Source organism: Anarhichas minor, unplaced genomic scaffold (genome assembly GCF_050575085.1).
Source record: "Anarhichas minor isolate MPS153535 unplaced genomic scaffold, ASM5057508v1 ptg000069l, whole genome shotgun sequence".
NCBI lineage: Eukaryota > Metazoa > Chordata > Actinopteri > Perciformes > Anarhichadidae > Anarhichas > Anarhichas minor.
The window spans coordinates 55,367-75,000 of record NW_027466515.1 but is presented as its reverse complement, the minus strand read 5'-3'; the positions used below and the strand labels follow the sequence as shown (position 1 = coordinate 75,000).

The 19,634-nt window shown below is 43.4% G+C and overlaps 1 protein-coding gene across 1 annotated transcript in view; it reads right to left on the bottom strand.

The window, feature by feature from the left end:
* LOC142934572 (protein kinase C epsilon type-like) overlaps positions 1–19,428 on the bottom strand; it is a 54,935-nt gene extending 35,507 nt beyond the window's left edge. The window contains exon 1 of the mRNA XM_076078983.1: positions 18,481–19,428. Within this exon, the coding sequence (XP_075935098.1) occupies positions 18,481–18,828 (348 nt within the window). The 5' untranslated portion in view covers positions 18,829–19,428. The remainder of the gene's footprint in view (positions 1–18,480) is intronic.
* Between the last annotated feature and the right edge of the window lie 206 nt (positions 19,429–19,634).

Sequence of the window (19,634 nt, the reverse complement as noted above, 5' to 3'; positions counted from 1 at the left end):
ACACACACACTGTGGCATACTAGAGGTTGACACATATCCTGTCACACACCCACACATCATATATACACCTCTCACACACTCTCACACACACTGGAGTACCAATGTGTTTGGACCAGAGAGAAGCTCGAGGGAGTGAAGACAACTGCTGCTCTGAACTCTATTGAGAGTCCGCACGTGCATCTGTGTACACGGCCAAGTGTGTGTGTGTGTGTGTGTGTCTCTGCGTGAGCATGCCCCTCACACACACGCACAGTGAACAGTACTAAGTGAAGACTTGGTGCAGCAAAGGCGAACAGGCGTGGGTTCAGTAATGTATACAGTAAGAGATGGAAAGCAGAGAGAGAGAGAGAGAGAGAGAGAGAGAGAGAGAGAGACGGATGAGGGGGAGGACAGAGAAAGTTTGTTGGCTTGTTCCAATGCAGAGAGGGGGGGGGATTACTTTGTTTTGTTTGTTAACGTGCTCTCTTTTCACATCCAGTCTTTGCTTGTTCCAGGAACAACACATTTGTTATTTATTTATTGTGTGTGTGTGTGGGGGGGGGGGGGGGGGGGGGGGGCAGAGGAAAGCATTTAGAGGTTTAACAGGATAATTATTACCATCCATCTGCATTTTCTACAAGACGGAGCGGAAGGAGGGAAGTTGTCGTGGCAGATGGACAGATGAGGGTGGCAGAATATTACCATGGATATTGCAGAGAGGGGAGCCAGTTTCTGCTCACAGAAATAATAATAATAATAATAATGATGATTGTTTTATTTATATAGCACTTTTTAAGATTAAGCACAGAGTGATTTACAGATTAAAAGATTTACAGAATTAAATATTAAAAAATCAGAAACCCGTGTAAGCCAACCCCCCTCACGCGTATATAGATAATTATAATAATTAAATACGTTTTTGGTTTAAATAAAAATAGATTGAAAAAATGCAGTAAGGAAATATTTGTTTTGCAAAAATCAAATCATTCAAATACCTCAATCTAAGGAACAATGACTCTTTATTCAACTGGTCACCAGACAATATGACATCTTAAAGGCATCCTGCTAAAGCACTGCTGATTTATACAGAGTAATGAAACAATACATAGAGGAGAATTCATGAAAATATAAAAAGTCCCCAAACACACACACACACACACACACACACACACACACACACACACACACACACACACACACACACACACACACACACACACACACACACATCACCTCCCTTCCTCTGAGGTCACAGCCCACCATTCATCAGCTGTTTACTGAGCGTGCTCCGACCCACAGGTGCAGATCTCACTAAATATAGAGCCGGCGGAGGAAGGAAAAGGCCCTTCCATGTGACGTATCGTGTTCATTCGCATACACATGACGGATGCGCTGTGCTTACTCCTCCTCCCTGTTTATCTGGGAGCTGACCGCTGGGTCAAAGAGGTCCAAGGTCCCTGGAAGGGCAGGCAGGAGGGATGCCCTCTTTACCAGTGGAGGAAGGAGGACGATTTGTGTGGATCCAGCATTGTAAAAACATGAGTGCAGCATGAATATGTTCAGTATATTATAGATGTAAGCGCAGTTGGTCAAACAGGTGAAGGACATTTTAGTTGCAGTACCACGGTTGGCCAGTGGGACAATAATAACGAGCTTCCTTAGTACATCCATGGCTAACAGATCTCCATGTATCCACACACTTTGTGGATACATCTTTATATCACGATGTATAATATGTCCTTATTTGCCCCTACAGTATTTGCATGTTAAACTACAACAGTAAATATACAGTAATAATATCACATAATAAGACCGTTAATTACTCTGATGTATTTCCACAGATTTAATTTGCAGGTCCAGGACAGCTACTTCAAACATCACATGGTCTTCAAACATCACATGGTCTTCAAACATCACATGGTCTTCATCATGTGGTAAACGGCAAGGTCCTAGTGTGTGTGTGTGTGTGTGTGTGTGTGTGCGCATAGTGTGTTGCATATTACTCAGGGAGTCAAAGTCAAATTGAATTGATTTAGCTTTTTTGAGAACATCCTGAAACTGTATACTCGTGCACACACAAATTAAATTGCAGGTTTTAACTCAATTGAGCAGGTTTCCCTCAATCCGCCCTACCAGTCATTATCTGAAGCACGGTGTGTGTGTGTGTGTGTGTGTGTTGGTCATAGTCGTGCAGCTCTAAGATGATCAGTTATTCTGTTCAATACTGCAATGCCATGATTGTTTATCACAATTATACATGCATCTGTGTTGGAAAAAATAAATATTTATTGTATTTGAATCAACAGTAAATTGACTGTCACAGTAAATGGAACTAAACTCATGAATAAAAATTATTTTGTTTGATTTGATGCACCAGAGACTCTGCAGGGGTTTGAAGTGCAAAACTGAACTGTGTCTATTGAGGTTCATTGATAGGAAGCCAAATTGTGATTGTGTCCACTGAGGATTTATCTGTGCAACCACACAATATGTGTGTGCGTGTGTGTGCGTGTGTGTGCGTGTGTGTGTGTGTAGCGACTCTTTACCTAAAATGAAAGGTGCTTCGACAAGTGATGAGTCCTGTCCACACCTGCCAACTCTGGCGCGCGCACACACACACACACACACACACACACACACACACACACACACACACACACACACACACACACACACACACTACACAAACAAACCCAGAGTCTGTTAATGTTGAAGTGAAAGCACATGACTTTGTTGAACTCTTGGCTCATCACTCTGGACACACGCAACACTTCGTTAGACTCAAGCTTCTCATCTATCTGACAGACAAAGCCCCGGTTACAATAAAGAATTTCAACGAAGAAACAAATATTAACTGATTTAGTTTCTCACAAATATCCATATCCATACTGACAAACATCCAGCGGTGCAACAGCAGATAAAGAAGCATAACATGGGGTCACAAAATACCTGTGAAAATCAGCACAAACAGGTATGTTGCTGTTCAAAGTTCTCAATACATACTACTTCTCACTTGATTTATTACCTCAGTAAACATTGTAAACATGAGTGTATGGTCTCAATCTCTAGTTTCAAGTCTTACTTCAATACAGCATGATGTCTATGATGCTTTGGGGCGTGGCTACCTTGTGATTGACAGGTCTCTACCACTACCAGGGCCGTACACGGCGTCTCTACGTCACTCCCCCGCAGTCCAAATACGGTCACTTCCCGTTCACTGGTTGCAAAAATCCAAGATGGCGACGGCTTCACAACCGCAGCCTACAAACCAATTGTTTACATCACGACTACTACGTCCACTTCTTATACACAGTCCATGGATGTTTACAGTCTGATTAGAAACTTGAGTTTAGGCATTGACGCTGAATGCTTGGTTTTCACACGTTTTCACAACTTGTGGGTAACCATCTAGACACAACCCCTTGTTTACCAGACAAGAAGAGGACGAAGAGGACGAAGAGGAAGAGGTGTCATGTGTGTGTTTCTGCAGTTTCAGCTACAGTTTTAGCCTCGGCGGGGACAAAGAAGCTGAAGGAAATCTGTAAAAAAAGATGGTGTTTTCAAAATCAGCAGCGGTCGCATGGACGTAGTCAAGAAAAGAAAAGAATCAAAACACCCAGAGAGAAAAATCCCAGAGAGAATGAGTGAGACGCACACAGAGACAAAGAGAGAGAGAGAGAACAGGGAGGACATTGTGTTTCATCTGTCCTCAGTGACAGAGAGCACACGGCCTCTGTGGAGTGACACACTGCAGACCCTTCACAGACACACACACCTTTGAACTGCTATGCTTGTGAGGACCCTCATTGCAATACCACCTCTTAAAACTAACCCTTTGTTAGGGCTAGGAATCATTTGAAGTTCATTCGTTACAGACAATATCTGACTTTTGTTGGACTTTGCCCACGTCATTTTAAGTCTAAAGTAGACAAAGTGATGGTTTCAATCAAGATCTTAAATAAAAGAAGAAGTAAAGAAGGTTAAAACTCAGACACCCTGACATTCGATTCAAACTTTCTGACAGTTTTTGATACTACCGAAAAAATTAACGAGGTGTCACACCATCGGTACTCTAGTATTGTCCAAAGTCAACTAGTGTGGACTTCCATAAAGTTTGCAGACTTGCAAGAGAGAGGAAAAAAAGATTAAAATCCAAGCAGCAGAGGCAGAGACACTCTGCCTTTCAGTCCCTCGTAGTCCTTAGTTATTTTCTCAGGCTTGACAAAGCTCCTCCAAAGCCATTATACAACAGTTTTTACAGACCAAGTAGAACTAACCATGACTAATAAACTGATTTTGATCTGCAACCATTAAATAAGAGACTTAACCCTTAAACCGCCTTTCATGAAGTGAGGACTGGACAAATGTTCCTCACTCTCTCGAGGTCTAAAAGTCATAAATAAAAGTCCTCACAACAATAGAAAGACTGGCCGTACGGTCGAGAGAGAAACTGCAACCTCTAAAGGGAGCAGACTGCTGAGTGCACCTTGAAATATCCCACAGAACGCAGCAGTAATGGACGCCCTGAAATGAACACCTCTTACCGTCGATGTGTTCGTCAATTCATGACGAACACATGGACACATAAATAAAGAGAACCAGCTACTAGCAGAACAGATGAGATGCAGCACTCACACACACATTCAGGTACTGGAGGATAATTTTATACAGATGGTCTCTACTTCAAACAAACATGAGCAGCCGCGAAGACACACACACACACACACACACACACAGCCTCCTGTCTGCAGCCACTCATGCCTGTCCTCCTGTTTAGCCGTGTCTGTCTATGCCCAATTTGTCCCTGTTGAATAAGTGATGCTGCAGCATTGTGAACAAGCCAGATATGGTGACACACACACACACACACACACACACACACACACACACACACACACACACACACACACACACACACACACACACACACACAGTTTCTCTGCCTCATATGAACATGAGACTTCAGTTAATTGTACAGTAAGGAGAAGGTTGTTTTGTTAGCTTAAATTAAGTATCACGTGTATTCTTCACCTTTAGCATTCAAAATCAATCTTTCTGGTGCATATATTTATTCTTAATCTTTGTAGCACTCTGTATTAGTGTAATTTTACACGATAAGCAAATCAGCAACAAGGATAAACAATGCCTGATTTATACTTCTGTGGCTTCTATGTGTTCGACATACTGCGTTGGATCGTGCTGAGCATGTCATTTCTTTCTGACGACGTGTGGCCCAACACAACTCCAGAGCTGTAAATAAACTAAATGTATGGAAGAGTTGGATGATGATGAGGCTCTGGTGTCCAATCAAACTTCAGCGGCAATGTCTGCGGTGCCCGGCATGTATAGTCACATTTTTCGGGAGGTTTCCGTCACGTCTCTGCGGGCTCCGTAAACCAGTATAAATAAGGCGTTACTCTGACTGCTTTCACTTTATTCACATTTTGTCAACCTCAAATGATTCTAACACAGATTGTCGCCTTTAATGGATCACACCATTTGCAGCCGGACGACACTGTTCACCCAGTTCTCAGAGACAAAAACAGCATGAACGTGGATTTGACAACATGGATACATTTATCTCAGTAATGCAGGGCTACCAGTTATCAGCTCTACCCACTCACTGGTACAGAGGGAGACAAGAGCTGCTGGCTGATTTATGTCCCACATGCTCTATTTTGGTCATTTTGGTTGGAGGGGGAACATTGGGAAGTTAAGATCATAAAAAAATAATTGTTATTCTGGTGTCGATCAGCATGCTGAAGCCAATGCTGAGCAGCAGTTGTTTTATGCTGTGCAGGTTTGTGGCTCAGACGGTCAGTGAACGATGACTACTGATTGCTGCAGTCTATTCCACCTCGACTTACCCCTCTCCACTTTAAAGTCTGAGATATTAGAAACTGCAATCCATCCATTTGGATCGTCCAACAGATGCATCTGTCGTAGCGTGGCACAAAGTGATTGTTTTGATCACCTACAGTGTGCACATATGCCTCCGAGGTCCTCTCTGCCAATATTTGTATGCGCTGTATGTGCGAGTTCAAATATGCATCTGTGCAAAGAGCAGCAGTTGGTGTTTTCTCTGTGGTTTCACACAGATGGAGATAGAGATCATTGCAACGGAAGAGAGATGGAGGAGAGAAATGTGCATCGACCTCGAACTGACTCATGGAAGGTTGATGAGGGAGGAGGAGGAGGAGGTCCAAGACGTTGTAGCGGCAATCTACTCTCAATGGTTCATGTACAACATGTAAATAAAGTCTCTAATACACGATATATTAGAATCCGTCTTTTTTTTGCATTTCGAATTCACCGTACGTCACTTGGCTCACTCTAGAAAAACCCAAATACTCTGGAGGATGCATAGGGTCCTTCATACATCCTGAGCCTTAATTCATAATGTTTGCACTCTGTACGTTTATCTCCTCCATAATGCTCTTCTTCAACGCTCCCTCACTCTCAGCATGAGTGGAGGAGAGAGGAAGAGACCGCCCACTCACCCATCTGCTTCTGCTAGTGTGTGCAGTCACCTATACGCACACACACACACACACACACACACACACACAAACTCACATAGAAGATAACATGAAGGCGGACAAGATGCATTGGTGTTAACATTTACAGCATGAATGTTATATGGTTGTATAAACACACTTGTACATATACACACAAGTATACACACAAACACACATCGGCCTACATTATGGCTTGTTCTTGGTATTGTGCCAGTTCTCTTTGTGTTCTGCTTGAACATGATGAAATGCCACAAAAACAAAAAACAAGTTGTCTCTGGATTATTTTACACACACACAGAGTGTATCATATTGTCCTTCGCCCAGTGCACAGAACTCAAAACATACCTGAAGCTTTAGTCGACCATTTGCTCTTCTTAAAGATTCACTGGCCTTCATGAACAGCACACTGCAGAGCACAGGCAGCCCTGCTCCAAAGGCCTTGAACACACCACATGACACACGTCTGAACTGGTACATTTATAAATTGACCAAAGCGTATTACTCTGTACTGTAAGAAGTGCGTATCTAATAAATACATTTTCAATAATAACAATCGATATAGATTCACAAAAGAGCTAAATTAAAAATATGAATATGGTGATGCTAGATGTCAGCCAGGTCTCCCTGAGATAAAGGCTATTTTAGACAAGTTAGATGAAAGCAGAACACAACCTTTCTGATATGAAATCCAACCATGGTGTGAATGCCCACTATTACAGGTGTAGAAAGAGATTCAATAAATTCCATTGATTTTGTGGAGCCCAAAATCACAAATTTGCCTCAGATGGCTTTACAATCCGTACACATGCGACATCCGTACACATGTCCCGGGACCCTCACATCGGTACAGGAACCCCCCCCCCCCCCCCCCCAGGAAAAGGAAAAATAATAGTTGTCTTTCTCAAAATGGATGGCTCTGAATGACGGACAATCACTTGTGATACAGACTCCACTTGTTTAGTTAGCGGTCCTGTTGCACAGGTCATTAAGTGACGAGAGACAGTGCAGACGAAGAGCATCGCTTTACGAGCACCAGGAGGAACTTTGAAGACAGTCCTGCTTGGGGGTTGTTAAGTGCTTAGAGGGGTGAATTGTATATCACATGTATAGAAGGGACTTTTCCACTCAAGGAAACGTCATCGGGTGCCCCAGGAAAGGTCGTGTCTGTGGACATGTTAAGGGACCTTCAAGCATTTAAAAGAAAAAAACCCTTTTATATCTCTGACTGAGGTTTATTCAATCATTAACGTCACATGTTGTCAACTGAGGCTTTATGAGCTTCATTTGAACCTAATCACACCGAGACGCACTCCTCTGAGACACACACAGAGAGCGAGAGCTGTCCCAAAGCTCTTACAGTATCACATGAGCCCGAGTCAAGCCGGAGTCATGTGGCTGCATGCATCCTCACAGAGACCTACAGCTACAGACTCACTGGACAGATAAACACAGAGAGAGGGGCAGACGTCTCGGGGGAGTTATAGAAGAGGAGGAGACCTGTGAGTGTGGGGGGGTTTCTTTAGCCTTTAGTACAAGTCGCTTACTGACTAAATGTGATCACGCGACCATGAAAGTGAACATGCAGCATGTCTTTTAAACCCGAGTATTTAACCGTGATACTGTTTTGGTACCCACTCAAATGTGTCCTATCACTGGGTATCAGAAAGTGGAAAAGAACTCTAATCTGGTACAGAATAGTTAGTCAGATATATGATCTTATTTACTTATTGTTTTACTTACTTATTTTGGATGAGATAGAACCAAAATAAAATCTAAATTCTGCCAATCTTAGATCATTTCATTCAGGCAAAGTTCTTGGCGCTTGTATTTCAATTTTAAAACGTATAAGAAACATTTTAAATGCCACCCAGACTTAGTTTTTCTGTAACTGACAATAGAATAGATGTGTAAACAGAATAATATCATGTTAGTTATGTTGCATTGGTATTATACCTACTAATAGATGCCTAAATGAAAAGAGTGTGCAGCCACACTGATACGCCTGCATATACATCTTTTTATGAGGACTACATCACTGGCATGTAGGTATTTTTTAGTAGAGGTGCAGAAACGATAACAACTGTTGTTTTTCTCAAGTTATCAATCAAGGAAATTGAGAAATGTCCTCTAAATTCTGATCAGACCATCAAACCAAAACCCAAAGACGACGAGCAGCAAAGAAAAAGAAGCTGAAACCGGAGAATGTTGGGCTGTTTTAGCTTGAAAGAAAAGACTGAAACGTTCAATTATCATAATATTTAGTGACCTGATAGACTGATTGATTGAGGAACTTAACGTTGCAGCTCTTACAAAATGGCACAGAATTAAGTGGACTAGAACCAAATGCCAGTGAGCAGACTGAACGATTATTGAGCAAGCTGTCTGTAAAACAAAGCAATGAACAATAGAGCGGAGGAGCTACTCACAGAGCGGAGGAGCTACTCACAGCTCACAACTCACAGTCACGAGTTCACTGTCTAAAAAAAGCAGCATTTGGCACAAAATACACTAGTTGTGAGACAAATCTGTCCCCTTTTAACACAAATAAAATATGTCTATAAGTTGAGTTCCCAAGCTGGGATGAAGACAGAACTGTTGTGTGTATTTGTGTAATACAGTGGTTGAGGAACGCTTCTGTATATGACGAATATAATGCTGCATCAAACACATTACCTCTGTAAGGCAAATCACTTAAAGCAGCACTGTCCAATCGATTCATAATGCATCAATCCATTAGCGATGATTATAAAAGGGTTTTCATCTAATGCGTTATTAATGTACCCTTTGTAAGTGCGTGTGTGTGTGTGTGTGTGTGCGTGTAGAATGACGGGGTGTTTTCTCTTCTCTCATCCTGTTTGTGAGGAAACGGAGACGTCTCCTCGTTAAGTTTGATTCTGCCGTGTGGAGCTCACCGGTGATTTATGTTGCAGACATTCCACAGACGCTTGACCTCTTTCCACTTGGAACTGTGATGTGTAAACTTCACTCGGCCTGTTTCATAAGCTCTGACTGCAGCATGTCAGCGCTCCGATGTGCTGATCGCTTCTTTCTTCTCTTTGAACACAGTGTGCCAACATCACATCCGCGTCTATGTTCTAGATAACGTGGTTTCGGCTGACATGGCACTTTGTGGTTATCGAATGCGAGTGTTTCCCTCATAAAGTAAGCAGATGAGGTCAACAGTATTTTGTACTTCTAGCTCACTTATTTCACTTTGAAGTGCCTTTTGGCAAACATTTTTTTGAAGGAATAAAAAAAAAAAAAAAGATGCAAGGTGGAAATGTTTTCCTACTTTTTCGTGATTTTCTCTACTCACATGAATAAAAACGATCACACACACACACATACACACACACACACACACTCTATTGATCACTATGTGTGTTTTAACACAAATTCAATTGCATATTCAATTATTTTAGTTAATAAGAAAAACTACATATTAGAAGATTTGGAGGCCTTCCAGTGGCTGTGTTAAAGGCTATCTGTGCCTTACCGACGGTCTAAATTTCCATCAATATGATTATAATAAAGCACAACAACAGAGGTGCAATCAGCTCAAAACAAGACAGGAAGATATAAGAGACAAAGCAAAAAACAACAGCATTGACCTTTAGAGATGAAATACAATAAATCCTTGAAGAATCGCCTCTCTGATAGAACAATTACATGGTGAAACACAAACGTATATGTCCTATTTAACTTCTATTGCTGTGAGACGTTTAGTTAGAGCCCAGTGGTGCTGACAGGAGCAGCAGGAAAAGCAAGAGAAGCTCATTTCTTCATCTTGCATTCCTTCCACATCTGTACTGTGTCGTACTGCAAGTGACATACTGTACACGGACAGGACGGCAGATACATGAAAGATAACACAAGCTGCGGGGGGGGGGGGGGGGCGGGGGGGGGGGGCACCTGGGGAGCCATCCCTCTCTCTCTCTCTCTCTTCCAGTCTTTCTCTGGGAAGTAAACTTGGGACAGTTGAAAACAGGAAGTAGGGCCTACCGTGTGACTCAAACACACTGGCTCTAATATTAGACTCACACACACATACAGCCCTGCCCCCGTTTCCTTCGGTCCACAGAGAGGACACCCCTCTTCTACGGCCCGCAGAGAAACAGGGTCAAGAAGAGAGCGGGCCACGAGTAGAAGAGTTTACAGAGACTCCAAAACCAAACTCCACTGCAAGGAGAATGTTAAGTGGCTTTCATGCCGTGTTCAGCCCATACACAATATCTCTGTCTGTCCATGACCATCACCATCACCATCTTTCCCGACGTGCGTGTTGTCATGGGGAAGGAGGCGCTAGGGACCGACTTCCTGGAACAAGAATGTAAACAAACAATATTGGTGTGTACGATGCTGGCGAAAAAAAACGACTGACCATTTGTCTGTTTCACAGTTCCACCTGCAGCACGAGCATCATCTTTATCTTTTCATATCACTCCTCTTTAAGGAGCGCTCTGTGCTCCTATGGGACAAAGTCACAGCTGTGAGAAATATTGGCATTAAGTAGTCCTGCTCATTGTTTTGCAACAAACCTCACATATAAAAAAAAAGGGATAAACGGTATTTAACATTTCTGACTTATATACTAATATAAACTTATATATATAGTAATTTCTTCCAACCCTTCTTAGAGGTTAATCAGCTAAATTACATTTAATCTAAATTCCAGCTCTTTTTTTACGTGTTTTGTAGCAGCTTTTAAGCGTTCTGCTCTACTGAATGACAGCAGAAAACGTGCCTTTGAGCAAGGCAGGGAACCATCACCAGGTTCAGAATCACTGCAAAGAAGCTGCTCTCGTTCTTCCTGGTGCATAAACGTCTTTGCATGAGAACGAAAACGCGTAATTACAATCTGCAGCGAGACGGCGGCGTGCTCCACATTCCTCGGATGACTGGAACGGACAGAACAGTCACTGCCTCGGTGACGGGGGAGGTCCCTCATTGACATGGGAACTTGTCGCTGTATCCCACTTGTTAACTCGTCAGCCAAAGCTGAACGTGTGTGGTTGTGTGTGTGTGTGTGTGTGTGTGTGTGTGTGTGTGTGTGTGTGTTTTCTCCGGTTCAGTGGACTTTCCCTCTGCCTGCTCCTGTCACAGCACCACACTAACAGTGTTACAACCACAGCTGGAAAACATGAAAGCTGGCAAAGATGCCACTGATGCTCAAAAAAAGGTATTTAGTTAGTGAAGGATCGACAGAGAGAGAGAGAGAGAGAGAGAGAGAGAGAGAGAGAGAGAGAGAGAGATGAGCAGTCAGAGATGTAAACGGTGTCGCTGTATTGTTCGCCTCACTAAAAAGCAACAATCAGTTAAGTGAAGGAGCTCTTTCCACCCGAGTGTGACCACGTAGGATGCGTGTTCATAGTGGAGTACTCGTGTACAGACCACTCACTCTGGTGAACTTTGACTGAAATTAACTATGAGAAGAGCCGCGACTGAAGTATCAGCGGACAGAACAAATCCGTCCTCCACCTCCCTCCATCTGCATAACACGTCCCCATCACGTCCCCACCAATCAGGTAAATAGACGATCTAAAGTGTGAGGTGCACACAGAGCAGAGAGGAGAAAAAGAGATATACTTTAACATGAGCCATGGCTTCAAAAGAGGGGGAATTAGTATGCTTCCAGATTATTGCAACCGGAACCCAGGTGTCAGGTTTCTCCCTCACACAGACGTTCATCCTGCTTTATATTTACAGTGTCGTCGCTCCAGTTCACCTGACATTTATTCCCAAGTTGAGTCTAAAACAAAGACTTTTAGTCCACACCTCTCTGGAGCAGAGTTAGTCCTGACCTGCTGGATTGATCAGCCTCGGATAATATAATGAAGGTTACTGTTTCACTACGCTCAGGGTCACTAATGTAAAAGCAGGTTTGTAATTGTTTAAGAGGGGGAGAATCAGGGAAGTCTCATAGATTTTCATACTGAAATAAATATAAAGCAGCGGTTTCTAAGAACACAGAAGCATGGTGTGCAAAATGACCAGCTGTGATGTAGCACACATCATTTATGGGCTAAATCATGAAACCGTGGTTCACGCTTTAATACGTTCCATGCCTTTATACAAGAACAAAACATTTAATTATAAATGTCATCATTCCTGCATTCTTGTCCCCGGTGGTATTGCAAAGAAAAACATGTCTTTGAACATTTAAACATGCCCCCCCCCCCTCCCCCTGTGTAGTCAAATCAAACACTTGTTTTCCCTCTCCGCTCCGCTCTTTAATGACAAGTTGGAACAAGGCGGCTGCCTACACATGAAATCACTGTTCAGTACAGGGCAGAAATTCGTGACAGATTCAGGAATCTGATCTCCTTTTCGTGTCTCATGGACACCAGTCGCTGCATGTTTTTTCTTCTCTTCCCTTCTTTCGCCGTTCTTTCTAAATCTCAGCCGAAACTGAGGCTCAACCGGCACGACTGAAAATCAAACGAGCCCGTTAGATGTGCTTTTCCTATCTGTAAGTCTTTGGATGACCACAACTATCATCACGCGTTGTCTTTGGGGGGGGGGGGGGGGGGGGGGGGGGTCTGTGTTTTGTCAGGCCGTCCTCGATCAAAGAAATTCTTATTCAACTAATATAGAATCACTCTAAATCTTGTGTTTACCAGAGATGGGCTCATGGGTTTCTTGGAAATACGTAATTCGGCATTAAAAAAACGCAGAAATCTCAGTCGAGCGAGGACAAAACAACAGATGAGTCGACTAATCGACTAAGATGGGGAAGCTCTCACGTTCCAAGTTCCTCTTATTGATTATCATTTTCTTCATCCTATTATTTGGTTCTTGATTGTTGTAATCAGTGAACTCTTAGCGCGTTGATTTGTGGTACAACATCTCTGTAAAAAGGCATTTAGTGGGGAAATTCGGTTTGGGTAAAACACGGCCCTTATATGTTTTCCTATGAGCCGTGCTGGGTATCAATAAAAATTGATAATCATTTTCATATGGTAGATTATTCTTCGTCATGCATGCTGGAATAATGAGCTCACATTTCAGCTCACATCATCTTCTGCTGGAGGTGATTGTCGACAGGCCGTGTACAGGCTTGTAGGAGAGCAGTGTCATTCAGATTTTTACTTTTGGAGGTGTCTGTACTTGTCTTAACATGGGATTTAGGCTGCTGTCCACACGCTCTCATTAACTGAAATACCAGCTTCTGAGCATTTCCTCCAAATACCAACTGATGCTTCTATGTTTCCAAGCTGGTGTAGATACTGTATCATCTTCAGGTTCAGAGAGATCAGATCAGCGCAACCTAGAGCTTTTTAGCTGAGAGCCTCTTTTTCAGCACGAGATAAGAGCTCACAGTCCAAATAATCCAAATGCTTTGGTGTTATTAGATTCGACATGGATAATCAGACTATTGTATGCACTGTTCTTGGGCCACGCTGTTTATGTTCCTAAGGATACAGAGTTTGTCTGTGCTACAGACTAAAGGAAAGTGTTATCAGAGGAGAGGGAGTATAAAATGGATTCAGAGAAACAAAGAGCAGAACGTGGAGCTGGTGGAGCGTTTGAGGGCAGTGGTGCTTTTACTCTGACCCCGAATGAACCTGTTTCTCAGTCTGAATTGACGACATAAATAAAAAAGACTGCGGATGGCTGAAGCTTTTTATCTACTCCGCTGAAACTTTTTTCAAGTATTCAATAAACAATTTAGTCTATGAAATGCCAAGCACATAGAGGCTACAATTTGTGCGGATTTTCACTCCAAAAAACATCGTTTCTGTTGCTTGGCTAAACACTCTGAACACGCTTTAGCTTTTGTTACTTCCAGAGAGATGCACCTCCAGTTTCTGACACATCTGTTCAGTAATCCACTCAATTGTTTGGACTGGTTGTGCCGTGATAAAACCAAAGCACAGGCCACGTTTTGTGAGAAAGGGCGAAAGAAAACGTTTTCCACATGATAATGAAATATGATACAATAACATTTTGCTGACTAACCACTCTCCCCCGTGTGAAGCTCTCACTTCCTGGGAGACAGACAGGGAAACTATATAGCTGAGTCACCTGGAGTCAGGATTCTCTGCTCAGCATGTGTTTTTAACATAACAACATACTGAAGCATTGCCATGAAGCAAACAACGTGCACGTTATGATTTGTGGTCCATGTTATTGTGGCTTTGCACGTAACTTGATCCTCCTTCTCCTGAGTATTTCGTATTTGCAAGGATATAAAAATGAACTTCTTTAGTATGGGAACGTTCCAGACAAAAATCCGCAGCCTCACAAAAATAACGATCTAGCCTTGTCTTCAGGAGCACTGATTTACAATCACGTGATTCTTCATCAACCTAATGGTATCGCTGAGTTACGTGTCCTACATTCATATCATCAAAGGAACATTCCGATCATATTCTCAGTGAAAAAAAAGATGAAATTTGAAGATGAATAGTATCGCTTCTACATCTAAGCGGAATGAGCTTTATCTTTGGAAAGAATAACTTTTGTATTTGTTGACTCTGGACCAGAGAGAGTCGGAGACGTTTACGACCACATCCTACCAATTAAGGTTTTTTTGCTCAGGCAAGGTCAGAGGATGAAAGGAAGCAACAGAGACCAGATCCACACTGAACTGAACTCCACTTCCAAACACTGCTCTTCCTAATACCATTCTCCTTCATCTACTTTATCTCATACACTCTTCTCAGCAAGGCGAGAAACTTTTAAGTCAACTATCCTGGAATACGGCTTCTTATTCTGAAATGCTTCCAGAGGATGATGCTTTCATGCTCGTATGCAAAGCTGTGGACATCAGTGGTAGCAGAGAAGTAAGGCGCTCGGATCACAGAGAGGGTTTACGTCCTGCAGCACGTGTTGGTTCATGCGGACATGCCAACAGAAGTGGTGCCATAGTTCACACAGCGGATACTGTCAGCAATGGCGGACGTCGCACGGTGTTTTCAAATACAGACACTGTTAACGCTAGGGTCATCGAGATAAACTAGCTCTAGTATGCTAGATGAAAGTAGCTATAGCAGCCTTCGCTCCAAAAGCTCCTGAATCTAGCAAGAAAGTCGCAAAGTCTGCAACACTGACAGCCAATCCCTTCAGCCCTCCGTCCAAAGCCACTCCCCCAAAACTATGAACGTTATGAACGTAAACAACGAACACGGTTATTGTAAGTCTACTCACAGCTGTCGAGCACGCAGCTTTTGGTGACGGTGACGAGCAGCCAGGTAGGTAGCCTGTCTAATCGTTATAATTAGGCCTGATGACATCAAACAACCACAGATTTGATTCCTTTTTTTTTGTCAGAACATTTGATTGATTGAATGATGTCAGGATGTAACGAAAAAATGTTAACACAAATATCAAAATGTTTTTGAAGAAGAATAGCAACGCTGCCTTTAACTGGGTTTCTGCAGCTGAAGAACAATTCTCACACCTCTGTGTGGATTGGAAGAGTTGTTAATGGTATTGTTATTTTATCAAACTATTTCCAGCACATTCATTTTTGCACACGCTCCGGTTTGGTGCAGTCTGTTTCGGCAACAAAGTCCCGCCTTTATCTCTGCCTTTGATTCTGTCTTCGTCCCATTCGTACAGCGGCAGCACCAAGACACTTTACACCGACCTCATTTAAATTTTTTCCAGCGTTACTTGTCCGCCCAGCAGCATATTGGTATTTTCAAAAAATATATCTTCCCTAAACTTGACACACCTAAACACACGTGCACTTCTTTCTGAGAAAGGTTGGAGGCGTTGGAGACGACTAGAAGACTGCTCTGAAGATGATGAAAACCCCATTCCCTGACAGGATTTTTCTCATCAGCAGAAACCACACTTAACTCTTCAGCTGCCTCCAGGTGATGTCAAGTGTTTGCTTTGTCTGAGATGACACAACACATGATCCAGCTTAAGTCGAGACACGTTCAACCTAAAGGGGCCCATGGGTGCGCGTTGAAACGTGCTCCAACAAAAACACAGGCTGCTAACATATATTTCATTACAGTGAGTGGGAAAAGATGAGATAGTGAGATCATTTTTCAGGGTCTTCTGACTTGAAATCAATTAGAGGCCTTAAAAACTACTTCAGGTTTAAAATACTGTGTTTGGTTTGTGTCAACTCAGAGATCCGACTAGTAGAAGGTTTCCCCAGGCTTTGTCAAAGGATGCTAACACTGACAGTCGCTTTCATCTGCTTCCAAAATCCTTCGTCAAGAACCGAATCATTACCGTCGAAACATGTGAAGCGTCACGCAGCTTCTACAGCCTGACGGACAGATTGCCGCCATAAAGGAATACGCTTAGAGCTTGACTTTCTTTTCTCCATCCTGTCCTCCTCCTGTTTCATCATCTTCCTCTCTTTCATCTTGCTCTCTCTCTCTGTCACTAATGGACCTGATGGCCTCATCAATAATACACTCAAACATCCGTCTGCTTTGGCAGCTTGAGACAACAATGAGTGGCTTCTATTCGTGCCGCTGCGTCGGTGCGTATCACGCATGCGGCCTAACCGCACCCTCTCTCGCCTCTTTTGTAGCTCTGCTGTGGTTCACTGGTTCGTCTGACAAGAGCACAACAAAGGTAACAGGACCAACACTCTCTGTGTGTGTGTGTGTGTGTGTGTGTGTGTGTGTGTGTGTGTGTGTGTGTGTGTGTGTGTGTGTGTGTGTGTGCAGTGACTCCTGTTGTGTGCATCATCTTCTGCAAGACTTGCAGGACAACAACGTTTACTATGCAGAAATCCTGCATGTGTACAAATTCAATAACGTTGTTTTTTCACAGTCTAATAAAAGCGACGTACAGGCACCTATCTGTGGTGAAAGACTACAAGTCCCCACAGACCAACGTCTCTTGAGCTCATCGTTTTCGTTTCACAGCCCACAACGTTACTATAGTGTGACCCTGATGTTCGCGGAATATTTAGCAGCTGGAGAGCCAGAGATTTCCCCTCTCTTTTTGGGGGATTCTCTGCCTCATAGAGGACCGAAAAGGAGCTACAGAGAGAATTAGTAATAAGACTTCCCTTGAGTGATAATGTTGCTGTACAACTATTTGCTCACGTGTTTGCCTTAGCTATTTTATAGAGGTGGTAATATGTCAGAGTTGTGTTTCCAGCTTGCTCTAAAGTGGTCAAGGAAATGTAATTAATGCTGCTTTAAAGAAGCATGCTGTCCTTACTTAGGCATATTTATAACATTCTGATTTCCCCTTTTGATCCATGGATAAAATAATGTGATTTTAAGTCATTATTTTGAGATATCACTACTACTGAGATATACTTATGTCTTAATTATAGAGAAATGTATGTAATAGCTCACAATAATGACTTGTGTTGACCAGTCTTAACATTTTCATCTTTTTTTTCCGGGCTTCCATAGACTCACACGTTCCTGCTTTAGTTCAGTTTTTTTCCCAGTGAAATACTTTATTTTTGTAATGTTGTACGGCCGAAACTACCTTCAGTTATTCGGTTGGCTGATCAAAAGCAAATTAATCAACAATTTTGTGTGAGAGAGAAATTGTTTATCGAGCTAAAATGTGTTCATTCAGTGGTTCAAGCTTCTCTGAGGCAATGCTGGATTACATGAAAGGCTCAGGTTAGGTGTCAACTTGATTGATTGTTGAATTATTTTGAAATATGTGGCCCGAAGTATTAGAATAACTAAAAGGGGTCCTGTATTATTGGTTAATCGTGTATGGAGTCGTCTTATATTGTCAAAATCTAGTTTTAAGACTTTCCCGAGTAAGTCTACAGTCAGTTTATACTCAAATGTGAGCAGAATGTCTCATCTGAAAGTCATTATTAATTGAATATTTCTTGGTCAGACAAACCAAGCTATTCAAACAGCCTCTGATCAAGTTTAGTGTGTTTTCACTATTTTCTTAAATTGTACAGACAAAAAGAAATGAATTGATTGATTAAGAAAACATCCATAATGTGGATGAATGTGTTCTTGCTCTTATTATTGTACATTTTAAGAAGCAACTGTGCTCCAGTGTCACATCCCTGTCTTCTTACCCAGTCCTCGAAGTGCTTGCTCCCGTTGTGCAGGATGTCCTCGAACTGGATGATGCAGTTGGCCACGAAGTCGTCGCATCCGATCGGCGCGTCGTGGAAGACCGACAGCTCGATCCTGCGGCCGTCGTGGACCTCCGTGGTGAACTCGTCGTTCCACGCGGGGCTGTTGGTCTTCTGCTTCGTGGAGGTCTGGCCCACGCGCGAGTCGTCCACGTTCAGGGCGATGTACGTGTCCAGCAGGAAGGTCTGGGTCTTGGGGCCGACGGCGTGACGCAGGGACCAAGCCGTGGGCTTGAGGTCCAGCGCCTCGCGGATCCGGATCTTCAGCATCCCGTTGAAGATCACCATGGCAGCGCGGCGGTCGCAACCTTCTCTGATGGAAACACCTCACCTTTCTCCTCTCTGTTCAACCGGCGGTCTTCCAGGCAGATGCTGTAAATCCTCACAAATACTCCCCCTCAAAAAAATAAACTGCAGCGACAGAAACGACCGGTAACCGGAGAGGGAACCTTCCTTAGAAGTGCACGGAAGAAACACGAACAACAGCTACCAACAGTGAGGAAAAAAACACAAACACGTCAGTCATGTTGTTCTTTACTTCCGACTTTCTTTACAACCTCGAGCCCGTGCTGCATTGCACCGTGTGGCGGTAGATGGGAGGCTCCAAGAGGACTGTTTGGCACAGCCGCCGTGGCGCACCGGGGGGGATGTTCGAGCCCGGACCGCTGCGACCAGACAGCGGCTGGTGTAGCGTGAAGAACCGCCGCAGAGGCGGAGGGGAGGGGCAGATTACGGCGGTAGGTAGGTAGGTAGGTAGGTTCCTTGTGCTCGGCCTGGTTTCAGCCACAGCTGTTGATCTTAACTACCCGTGGATATACCTCTGGCTGCCTCCTCCTCTCTTTCTCTCTCCGTCTCTCTCTCTCCCTGTCTGTGTCTCGACACTGCTCGCTGTCTCCGTCTCTCTCTCTCTCTCTCTCTGGTGCAGGAAATGCGAAAAATACGTCAGATTTCCTCGAAGCCTGGTGTGACAGACGGGGGAGTGCGACGCAACCCAGACTAGGGAGGCGGTTTTGGAGCAGCAGCTGGGTGAGAGGAGGAGAGGAGAGGAGAGGAAGAGGAGAGGAAGAGGAGAGGAGAAGAGAAGAGAGACACCG